Source organism: Poecilia latipinna, unplaced genomic scaffold, assembly GCF_001443285.1.
Source record: "Poecilia latipinna isolate Pla-1442-1.1 unplaced genomic scaffold, P_latipinna-1.0 Scaffold113, whole genome shotgun sequence".
Lineage (NCBI taxonomy): Eukaryota > Metazoa > Chordata > Actinopteri > Cyprinodontiformes > Poeciliidae > Poecilia > Poecilia latipinna.
Window position 1 is genome coordinate 420,761 of NW_015112729.1, and position 12,747 is coordinate 433,507.

Below are 12,747 nucleotides of genomic sequence, written 5' to 3' on the forward strand. Positions count from 1 at the left end.
AGTTTTTATTCAAAGCTCAGAAAAAAATAATACTTTATTGTTCTACAATTAATATGAAAAATATGTTTTAATTGCTCTCATATACAGTAGATATGACTTTATCTCTCCTCTACGCCTTCTCTCCTTATCTTCATCAAATTAAACCTGAAGTCTCTCATGATTGCATACAACGTTTCTATCAACATGAAATGTAAAAGAGATAGTGATTGATTTGTTACTGTAAAGCAGTTTAACAGAATCAAATTACACAGATGCGTCTGTGTGTTGCATCTGACATGTTTTAAATTAATACTAAGCCTGGATTACTGGTGGTAGAGTCCATCCAGATCTTCCTCTGGCTTGGTGTATTTCCTCTGAGAGGGAATGTCGACCGGAGCCTCAGCTACCTTTTGTTGAAGGACTGGCATGTCAAACCTTCTATGGTAAAGATCATCCAGATCTTCCTCTGGCTCGGTGTACTTTCTTTGAGAGGGAAGGTCAACAGGAGCAGCAGCCTCAGCTACGTCTCGTTGAAGGGCAGGTAAGAGGGGCTCTTTGTGGTAAGTGTCATCCATGTCTTCCTCAGGCTGCAGATAAACTACCTGCTCCATCTGTGCAGGCGAATGCTGGTCGTCTTCCTTCCCTTGAGCTTGGTATCCAAACTCTCTGACCTGAGCTTGGAGCTCGACTATTGAAGGATGGTAAATCTCATCCAGATCCTCCTCGGGCTTCAGGTAGTGTTTCTCCTGTCCGCTGTTCCAGATCCTCATACGAGGGTCGACCTCATACTCAATCCTGTCCATGTCCTCTGGAGGCTCCACCTCTGCTCCCCAGGACAGCTTCCCTTTGTCATCAATGAACCTGTAAAAATGAACATGCAGTGTCAGCCTTCGTCTGAAGAATCCACTGAGTTTTGTACTTTTGGTTGAAGATGTCAACTTACACAACCCTTTGCTCCAAGTGTTCATCTGAAGGTTTATTCTGAAGAGGAGAGCAAATATTAGACATCCATCACCAAAGGAAAAAGCTTTTAAAGTTTGTGTGATTCAATCTGATCTGAACCTAAACAGCACGTTTACATACCAAGGGCTTTGCATTGACACTTAGCATCAGCAAAACGCCGACTATGATAGAAACCCTGTGTGTGAAAAGACTGTAGATTAATTCAAATTCCAGTATAGTTCAAATAAAAGCCAGGAATATGTTCAAGAAATTTGTAACGTACTTACCGAATCATGGTGTCTGCTTCTGCTGTCAGCTTTGCAGTGAGGAACGCTTCCCTTCGTTCATCTGCTATGGAAAAAAAAAAAAAAAAACGAGCAAAGTCCCACCAATAAAACCTGCTGTGTTTTCTTGACCTTTGTATTTTGCTTAACTCGGTGAGGGCATTTGTGAGTAATTCATCATCGTTTATCTGGTCTATATCACGCACCTAAAACAGCTTATGTGAACCACTGATCAGTTTCAAGCTCTGTGTTGTTAATTTTTCTATCCAGAATAGCAACAATGCATTTATGCAGTATTTGATCTTATAAAAGACATGATGTATTATGACTAGGCTTCCTTATCAGGATAATTGTGATGACAGCTCATTTTATATCAGCTAGTTTTATTATACACACGTGTATAAATGATAAATATGTCCTCACCACTGCTCAGGATCTTTGAGTCCAACACAGTTGTTATTGTTTTATGAGGGAATTATAGCAATATTAAAAACATTATGGATAGCACTAACCATCCTCGTCATTAGACTGTTATATAACGACATGGTGTCTTCAGTCAGAGGCTTCTTCAGATTCACTGTATTACAGACTGCTACATGATATCATTCCTGCCCACAGTCATCACTCATCACTATCAATTCTTTGGAGAAATTTGAATGACATTTTATTTCTCTTTGTAGTTCATAAAGTATTTTTTTAATTTATTAAAGAATTATTGCCCAGCACAAAGAAAAGAAAACAAAAGTAGAAATGTGAACATAAGACAATATTATTAAGGAAAACTGTACATGAAAGGCTGTAGGAATTGCAGTGCAATCTTGCTTTACTTTCCACCACCATGCTTTGAAAATTCCCCCACGGGGTTGAGGAATGAGGAGTGCAGTGAGAGGAACTCCATCAGCATCCAGTTGTGGGTCACAAACCATTGCCTGATGATGTTGGAGCGATGGAAACCGGCATTTGTCCCCAGTTAATGGTTCATGAGAGCTGCAGTTTGCTGATCCCTGATGTAGAAGATGAAAACTGATTCTGTCTCAATACAGCCAAAGCTGAAGGGCAACAGCTTCATTTCAAAATAATTTTTAAAGTAAAATTGTGAAGGTAAACAATTTAATTAGTCCAAAGAACCAAATAGCTATGGTTTTCATCCTAAAAAATTGATTTAGTATTGTGTCTTCAGTACAGGGGGCAGGACTAGTTCTGCAGGGACCGGGGCCCCAGCTGGCCCCTGTCTAGAACCGCCCATGAGTATATGTTTACTGTATCTCATGTACAGACACAAAACGTTTTATGTGTGACTGTGTGATACAGGAAATAAAAATACCTTTTTATTATCTTTTAACTGTAGTTAAAGTGTATGATATTAGCCGTGGTGTGTAGTTAATAATAGCGCCGAGTTTATGAATGCAGCTGTCACGTTTCATTGTAACAAAGCCGTCTCTGTTGGTAAAGCAACAAATAGAGAACATATTATTTAACAGGTGGCAGTCAGCCGGAGACAGGAGGCTCCACGCTAAACCTCAGCACAGTTTGTAAGGCTGTTTGTCATAAAAGAGAAGGAAAAGCATAAAAGGAGCTTCAGCTTTCTAAAACAATAATCTGACACCTCATCATGAGCATCATTACTGTCAGTAAATCCCATAAAGGTTGTCCCGCAGCACAGGGCTCTATTTGAGGCTAACCACAGCTCTGCCTGTTCACTCAGTCTGCAGTCAAATCCGCCCCCCCTCCCCACCCTCATAACAGTTGGAAAAGCTGCGGGTTTTCTAAATAACTGAAATTATCTCAATGATCTGCAATTAACTTAACGGATGCCTCACCAACATTCATTAAACACACATCAGACATCTAATGGAGTTTAGAGTTATAATTAAAGAGCGTGAGGGAAGGACCTCCATGGAAGAGCAGAGATAATAAATCTAGCGATTCTAAAGCTTTTAACATTTTGATTTTTAGTGAAAAATGTGTTTCTGCGAGGGACTTGGGGTGCGTAAAAAAGAGCAGTGTGATGATACAGATAGCCTGAGATCTGGAGCCGTCTGATGACTTCATATAATTAGGTAACAACAGGAGATGGATCAGGGGCAGCAACGCTCTACAGCAGACAGACACAGGAGGCTGATGACAGGGTAGTAGAGATTATTTGTTGGAGGGAGACACATAAGAAGGTGGTTCATCTTTTTGTTCGCTGCAGCTAATCCTTTACACGGCTTTGACTCTGTGTTTTGCCCATGGAAATAGCATATTAAAGATACAATTGAGAAGGAAAACCTCAGGTGGTCTTTCTCAGTTTCTTCCCCCATACAGAAACGAGTCAAACAACCTTCTCCTCTCTCAGACACACCCCTCATAAACACAGTAAACATGTGGGAGCTGTTAAAGTAAGTCTAATGGCTATTTACCGTGTTTTGTGCACTTCTCATTAAAAAGATTTTCCACTTGAGGAGAGCTAATGTTTTGGAAAACTCTATTAAATCAAACACACTTCATGCCAATAAGCGGCACATGTGGCTCTCTTCAGTAATTTAAAGGATCTACCAACCACTGGAAAAACAAGGGAAACCACAGCCTATTTTCTTCACAAAACCTCGTCTTTAATCACATGTTTGTATAGACACGTATAGAATGCTTTTAAATTTTTAGCCTGTTACGCCTAATAGTTTCTTGCCTTTGTATCTCATGTCAAATCCAGCATCTAAACAGCTTAATAATTTGTGCACTGTATTCGTAAGGAAATTTGACCAAGTGTCAACACGGAGCTGAATTTGACAGATTAAAACACGCCTCTAAAGATAAAGCATAATATTGCCATTTTTTAAATATTGAAGTCACCTACACTCACCAGCCACTTTATTAGATGAACCTTTGCTGGTACAAGGTTGAGGTTGGGCCCATTTTGCATTGAGAACTGCCATAATTCGATAAAGCGTAAATTTGAAAACAGAAAAACGTGTCAGAAAAATTTGTTTTATATTGGCTTCACATCATGCTGCAGATTTGTCATCTTCACGTTCATGTTGAAAATCTCCCGTTTACCTGTTGGGTTAAGATCTGGTGACTGCGGAGGCCATTGAAGTGCAGTGAAGACCTTTCATTGTCTAGAAACTATTTTGGTCTGATTTGTGTTTTGTACTGTGGAGTTTCTGGCAGAAAGTATAGATCGAAAAAGTTTCTTCTCTGTGCTCATACGAGAAGAATCATGATTATCAACATTGCTCAGGTAGGATGTGGCGTTTAAAACATGTTCAGATGATAATAAGGGTCCTCAAAAGACAAATGGACTGAGCTTATATTACTGCTTTTTCAGTCATACTGACTCCTCAAAACGCTGTACACTAGCACCACATTCACACTCACAAGCACAGACACTCTTCTATGCTGAAATGCAGATCGGTTGGCAACTTGGGGCTAAGTGCCTTGCCTAGACATCTGAGTGCTGAAAATGAAGTCAAGATTATTTGGACCAGGGAACTTTTTTTTCCTTCATTTTTTCCCTTGTTTAATTTTCATGAGTCTCTGTGAAATGCGACCTTATTTTCCAGCTCTTTTCTGTCAGACGATCTTTTGCTGGTGCAGGCCATCTGACCTTTCTCAACAAAAACACAAGTCATATTTATCACGCTCAGATGTCTAAAAGTCGAGTTGCTACTGTGGGACTGATTGAATCACTATATGTGTTTACAAGTAAACAAACAGGTGCATCTAATAAACTGACTCATGCATAATTTAAGTTTTCCGCAGTAAATAAACCAGTAAAGTGAACAAATGTGGGCTTTTGGGAACCATACAGGCCACTATGACGGGGTTGGTATCGACATACAGGACAGAACTGAATCTAAATGTCTGACTAGAGAGAAGTAATAAATCCCAGGGCAAATACAGATGTTGCACATGCAGTTAAATATAAATTCCTAGAAAAATTACTTGATTATGTGTATTTCATTATGTGATACAGCACAGTTTTTATTAGGGTTTACCATGCTGTCAGAAACAAACTTTATTATGTAGAATTAATTCTTCAGTTGGTGCATGATGATGTAAAAGTAACATTTGTTTTCTTAAAGCACCTTAAAATGTATGTCTGCAGGGTGTGTGGGTTTTCTCACATTACGCTGTTGTGTTTCCACAGGTAAAACATCAAAGCTGAGATTTGAGTAAAAGTATTTTAGTAGAACACAAAGTAGTGCATAATAGTGCAGTGAAAGGCAAATTACACATAATTTTCCATTTTATTTAATCAATTTTCCAAATAACACTCTAAAGTGTGATGTGCAGTTTAATTTAGCCCCCTTTCACTCTGATACCTCTAAATAATACCCAGTTGTTTTTATAAGGTAAATAATATTTCCTTGCTGTTTCCTTGGTAACGATGGCAATGTCTGTTACTTATTTTCACAGTTGCTGACTGCATGTTGTGCTTACGACGTTATGTTTTCATGATGCCAAGCGCTTTGAACTGTCTTGTTGCTGAAATGATGTTGCACAGTCGATCAATCAAATAAACTTGACTGATCGATTAGTAAAACAGGTGAATCCTCATTTTATGGGGAGTTACTCCACGAACCTCAGTGGCTTTACTGTCGGATCATATTTTGAAATGTTTAATGCTGGCAAAAAGGCCTTGAAGACGCATAAAGGCAAAGACAACTTTACTTCACTCTTCATCCCCCAGTCTTCCTCCTTCATCAGACACTGAAAGCCTCCTGACTGGAGTCCAACGTAGCCCTGGCTGCCAGCTGGAGTACCCCTAACCTTTCACCTCTGACCCCCAGCATCACAAAATTTATCACAGAGCCCTCAGCTGGACGAACACAGAGGGGAGCATATTACAAAAAAGAAATACTGAGCAAGAACAGGTGCTAGGCATGAATACAGGTGGGACACGTGTTTTTCCACTTCTCCAACTCCTCTGGACTCACCGGATCCATAGATCCTCGGGGTTTGTTTGTCACGCTCTGAGTGTGCGTCGGTTTCTGTTTGCGTGTCAAGGCTCCATCTATCCTGATGCTCCTGGTTTAAAGAGAGGACCCTGCTGTTCCTTAATGAAAAGCTGTCTGCTACAGAAAGATTGAGTTACAAGAGCAAGGTTCTTTCATCCTTATTGAAGAAACATGTGCCTCCTTCTGCTTTCAATACAGACAACATTTTACACAAACCTGGTCAGTTTATGGTCTCTTTTAAGAGAGCTGCAACAAAACAATGTTAGCCAAGATTTTTTGCCTCACATTTCAAACACCAATGTTGCAAAAATGAAAATACAAAACTCAACTAATGTGACACGAATTTAATGGCTTGCCCTAGTTAGTTTTCTTTGTAAGGGTGAATTTGAATACTACTATTCTTTTGTATATTTACAACTGCATTTGTATTCCATAAAATTAAAAACAAAGTCAGTAAAAGTAAAGAGATGAATATACAAATTGACATTCAACTTAGGATTCAGTGAAGTTCTTTTAATACCTGCAAATATGCTACCATACGGGTTTGTGTGGAAACAATACCACACTATTCATGTTAAGAGAATTTTTTAAAAATGAGGCTGAAATTAAAGACCTAACAAAGGAGAACAGAAATCCAAATCTAAGATTCACAATCAAGCAAATTAAAGAGAGATTAGAAATAAATCATTATCCATGACTTAAAGTCAGATAAAGTCACATTTTACAGTAAAGTGATGAAATTTGTCTGACAAAAAGACAAGTTTAGATTTTGCATGTCCATTTTGTGTGGTTAAACTTGACTTATTATGGCTTTTTCTTTGTAGTGTGAGAACATAAATAATTTGTGAGAATCAAGATATTACTCCATGTGACTGGGCTGAGGTTTAGGACGGGAAACTTTTTTCTTCCAGAGAAAAAATTCAGACCTTGTGAGGGAATGTGTTATAGTCTGATGAAATCAAAAACCCACAGTGAAACATGGTGGCAGCATCACGCTGTGGGGTAAAATTCTTCAGATGAACTATGAATGGAGCAGAAACTCAGTCAGCTTTGAACCTAAACCTTCAGATTTTTGCTTGAAAAGCAGAAGCTGCAGCATAAACCGCTTTGCTTGCCATTGCAGTGGTCCAGCTATACATACAAATTGCTCAAAAGATGGGCAAAGAGACCAGAATTCAATTTGACAGAGAATTTGTGGGATTGTATTTTCCCCTCATTTGGAGAGAGTTAAAGAACTTCTTGAAAGTAGACATGGGAAATTTTTACCAAACCAAGTTTGGGCTCGCTGAAGGACTGCAAACAGAAGGAGTGATTGTTGAAATTGAATCAAAATTCAATAAAGCTTCAGTTTAATGCTGAGCATTTTTTAATTTCCCCTAACAGATGGTTTTGCTTTTTGTTGAATTGTACATAAATGTTACGCTAACATGGCTTAAAATACGTTATCATGGATTTTCAACAGAGGCATGTAAACGTTTAAACTCCTCCTTATGCATGCGCTTCCTCCAATGTGCTCCAGCAATTACTGTCAACTTTTTTTTTTTTTACATCGGAAAAGATTGAAATTTAAAAGTCACCATGAATTAAACTAACACAATGATGATGCTCGCTGTGCTGCTTGCTGCAAATGCACCAGCACCAGATGAATCTGACTGAGCAGGGTTACTGCGAGGGTTACTGTTACATTGTTGGTTTACATAGCCCTGTGAACTTCCCTGAGGAAACGCATGCCAGAGCAGGATTTTACCAACCTCTCTCAATCACTCCCAGCTGGGCTCATGACAGGAAATGCTTCTTTCTCCTGAAGCACTCGCTGAAACATGAAGCATGTTGCTTTATGAGTACGTCGCCGCTGAGAACTCGCGTTGAACTGTCTTTGCTGGATCTAAAAGCGTCCTTTATGGTCAGCCGCCCTCCTCTTCTACAAGAGCTCGCTTGACCTTTCGAAAGTGGTCAGCTATGTTCAGAAGGAAAAGCAACTCCTGGTTTCAGAAGGTGCAAACAGCGTCATGTCAGTGATTCCTTAATGACGGCGAGGTCAGCTGCACAGTGTTTAAAAGGTCTAATGGACATCTGAGCCGGCTTTGGTGTCAGACTTATGAAAGCAGTTTAGCAAGGAAGCAAGCAGCCTCAGGCCAGCAATAACAGAGTGGAACTGATTAAAGAAGAGGAGAGGAACGGGGAGAAGAGAGGAAAAATGAGACAGGGACTGATAGCATCTTTTTCACCAACATGATGATATTAGAGAGCTAAAGGCGCAATAATTTCTCAGAAGATGTTGTTTTTTTAGCTGCTTCAGAAATGTAAACAGTAACTAAACATCTACAATATGGAAATATTTGGCTGAAAGTTATAGTTAAAATAACAGTTGTTATCCTTAAGTTTGACGGGAATTTACAAAATTTTCCAAAACAATCTAAATTACTGCATCAGGATAAAAGTGGAGTCCTGATTTGAACACATTTGATTTCTCTAATTGGAGTCAACCTCCTCTTACAGCTAACACTCACATGAATCTGTGATGTTTTATCTCTTTAAACTTCAATAAATTGTATTCAAATATTATACAATTAGAAAATAATTGTAAGGCAAAAGGAAAAGAGTATATGGCTCTGAAGTTTTATTGTGTTTTTTTTTTTTTACAGAAATATGCAAGAAATTGAGCGTGTGTTCATATTTAGACAGTTTCTGATACCTTGACTTATATTGCAGTGAAACCAATTGGTTTTTAAGGTCACCCCAGAATAACTAAAGTCCATTTGTGTGCAACCTAGTCCTACTAATCCAGATTGCCTGTGAAGGCCTATTATTAGGGAACGTTAGTGAACAAACAGCGTCATGAAGACCAATAAACACAGCAGACAGATTGAGGATAAGACTGTGGATAAGTTTAAACTAAAACAGCATTCAAACCTTCAAACATTCCAGAGATCACTGCTCAAAACATTTTCTAGAAATAGAAAGAGCACGACACAACTAAAAACCTAACAAGACACGGCCATCCATCTGAACAGGCTGGGTGAGGGTCGCATTGATCAAAGAGCCAGCCAAGAGGAGCCTGGGGAGCTGCAGAAATCCACAAGTCTTGTGGGAGAATCTGTTGACAACACAACTATTAGTTGTGCACTCCACACGTCTGGATTTTATGATAGAGTGGTTAAAAAAAAAAAAAAAAGCCACTGTTGAGAGAAAGTAATGAAAAGGTCTGTTTGCAGTTCGCCACAAGCCATCATGGGAAAGCCAGACATTGCTTTTCTCGTCAACCCTTTCCAGTTCATTCTGGAAGACCCCAAGGTGTTCACAGTCCAGGGGGGATATTTAGTCCCTCCTATGGGTTCTGGGTCGGTTCTGAGACTTCTCCTGCTGGGAGAGAGTAAAATTATATGCTCTGTGTCCACTGTGGAAAAAATTACGCATCAATAAAACCCCCAAAATGCCGTGACTCTCATCTGGTGGTGTGTGCTGGTAAAACTTCTGTGACTGAAACAAATGTTTGGAAAAACAGTCCCATGATTGTCCGTGTGAAACAGCAGAAAAGTTATCACTTTCCCATTAAATTTGTGGATAAAGAATTAAAGAGTTATGAGGAAAGCAGTACTTGTCTTTTCTTACCGTTTTACAACATACTAAATCTAATTCAAGGGACAATTAGCTTTTCCATTCCATTGTTTTTGTTGCGTGAAATTCCCCTAGAACATGTAGGCAGCTAGCTTTTCCATGTCATATGACTAAAATGGGGTAACACAACATCAACATCTTTCAGTTAGTGGCTTTATCTGTATCCCATCTTTTATTACAGTTATGGTCAGAATTATTAGCACTTCCTGTGAAATAACTCAAAACTCTTAATATTTCCATGGAAATGACCAAAATAAAACCTGTTCATTGTTGTTTTGCTTCCAAAAGAAAAAAGACAAAATCTCTGCAGAGTTTCATCAGTATGTATTATTGATGCTCTGACCTGTATTTTTTTTAGCGCAGACAAGTAACTGTGCTGTCTTCAGTTGTTGCAAAAATGCAGGTAGGTAGCAAAGAGCAACAGGAGTTCAGGTCTTTTATCCTCTTTCCACACACTGGAAGAGCTCTTAAAGGACATGAAAATAAGGTGTGCGGAAAGAGGATTGTGTAGTTAGCAGTGTCCTCCTGGACATGGAAGAAAACACTGTGCTTCATCTGGTTTCAAACATGCAGGGGTGTCAGGACACAACAGCACAAGGAGCCACGCCTTCAAAGACCCAAAAAGGGGGGACTCATCCTCTCCTCTCTTTACTCCTCACCTCTCCCCGACATGGCTATAAGGAACACTAAAGCACAAGCCCAATAGCTCATCTCCATCTTCTCTGTGTCTAGAGAAGGCGGCCATTGTGTGCCCGCTCCTCTCTCCCCAAGTCAGTTTCCTATTGAGACTCTGAAAAGGCCTTTGAGGGGCCCTGTTTTGGCTGTGCAGCTCACCTGCGGAGTTGAAACTATGGGTCCATTCTGAAGCCCAGCAGCTGCCAGGGCAGAGAGGCTGGCACCCGGTGGGAGAGAGAATAGCGGCCGCAGAGCCTTTCAATATGAAGCCACTTAGTAACAGAAGGCATGTGCCAAGCCTGCAAAGCCATCCTTTGGAGCTCTCCGAATATCAGAGGAGAATTAGACACATCTTTGCCTTTTTTAGCCGTTTTGTGGCTTTACTGTTTTGAATAATAAGGCCTCTGCGCTGATGGGGATCGGGTGAGATTTAAGAGCAGAGAAGCAAGCTAACTCTCTAACACTATCTGTCCATATCTGAGAATGACTGGTGAACTTTAGTGACAGATCTCTCTATGAAAACGCTGAAGATTTCAGCAGCTTTGGCCCTCTGAGGATGTCCTCACCACACAAAGCCCTCTTTCTATCAGCGGGCCAGCTCCCATACTGGTGCTAATTTACGATGCCCTCACAGCAATTTCCACAGTCAGAGAAGTTCAATTGTGTTTTCCAGCTCATTAAGCATCAACACAACAAAGCTTTCATCTTCTCCTTCATCTACTTTATACCCCCCTCTCCCTGTCTCCCCGTCTGCTTCACACATCTACCTCTGCTTTTTTCCAGTTTACACATATCTTCCAGGCCTAAAAAGATGAAGAAAGGGTAAGGTGGGCAAACATCTCGTTCTCCCTCGTTCTTTAAACTCTCTTTGTGTCCTGGCTTTGTGTTTTGGCTGCTTTAATGCAAAGACTGGAGATTTTCCTCATAGTGGTGCGGGAGGGATTTAATGGTTGTTTATTCAGGGGCCTTTGCTGCACCCTCCTATTCCTTTCAGGGCTTCATGAGACGACGTGAAATCTATTGTAATCTCAGCTTATTTGTTCAGCCTCTCAACATAATTAGAAACTCCCAAAATTAAGCTAGCACTTTTAATATTTTTAAATTAAGCAAGATGTTTACACGAGACCTTTAACATCAGAGTTGAACAAAAGTACAGTTATTTCCTAAAAGTTTGAAGAGGCATATGACCTCTTTATCACTGAGAGGAAATAAATCCAATGGGCAATTCCCACCATTTAGAGGAACAACAACAATGCCCTAGAGTAAAGCATGAAACCCCAATTTGTTCCAGTTTTGGCTTCTTCTAATGTGGTGAACATTATCTGAGGTTCTGATAGATGAAACCATAATTTACAGGCATAATCAACGTGCCTGGAACATCTTTTGAAGCAAGTGTGAGTCAGAACAGATTAGGAAATATGTTCGGGAGGGGAGCTTGGGAGGGGGCATTGTCGGCACTGGCAGCTACTACTTGTGTGGATAGATCAAAACAAACCACAACCTTCAAAGTGTAGCCAAATAATTTATGGCTATTAATGACCTATTTATTTGCAGTGTTTAGCAAATAACACTGAGGATCTCAGATCTTGCTGCTTAGTACTGGCACGCATTTTAGGGGTTCCCCTGTGTAACATTTATACGTGTGACTTTTTAAAAAATAATAAATGTACACTGTAGGTTAAGTAAGTTGATGCATTATGGTGTCAAACTGATCTTACTTTTGAAACTAGGTCTGAGTTTTTAGGACTGAATCAGCCTATAAACCCATGTAAAAGTATCCACACTGCTTTGTTTCCATTTTATGATGTTGCAAAAAGAAACTCTGGTGCATTTTGTTGGAATTAAATTTAATAGAGTTAACAGCAAGTTAATTGTGAAGTTGAGCACAAGTGATTTTGAAAATCTTCTAAAAAGTTTGCGTAGGCCAATACTTTTTAGCACTAACCTTTCTCTGCAGAAGCAACAGCTTTGCCCATCAAAATAATTACATTTTTGCTCAATATTATTTGTAAAAATAGTTCAAGTTCAATCTGAGTAGCAGGAGAGCATTTTTGAGAATCCATTTTCAAGTTTTTTCCACAAATTCAGTTCTGAACAGATATTTAACACAAAAATATAGCGGGGTCTGGACAATTAAGTCGCTGACATTACCAGAAAGTCACTAGAAATAACTCTAAAAGGTCTAAAATACCTAGACTTCTTTAGCTAAGTATCTAAGTATATCATGAAACCCAGCATCCTTTCCTGCTCTCTTTGCTATGACTTTCACTCAAATGGGAACTAAATCAGCATGAACAGTGCTGTATCAT

General features: G+C 39.5%; 1 protein-coding gene across 1 annotated transcript; it reads right to left on the reverse strand.

Moving 5' to 3' along the window:
* Positions 1–13: 13 nt before the first annotated feature.
* LOC106944805 (uncharacterized) lies at positions 14–5,005 on the reverse strand. The gene is made up of 4 exons (XM_015028071.1): positions 1,209–5,005; positions 1,063–1,117; positions 923–960; positions 14–840 (listed from the first exon to the last, which is right to left on the reverse strand). The coding sequence occupies exons 1-4, from the start codon at positions 1,214–1,216 to the stop codon at positions 303–305; spliced, it is 639 nt and encodes a 212-aa protein (XP_014883557.1). The 5' UTR covers positions 1,217–5,005; the 3' UTR covers positions 14–302.
* Between the last annotated feature and the right edge of the window lie 7,742 nt (positions 5,006–12,747).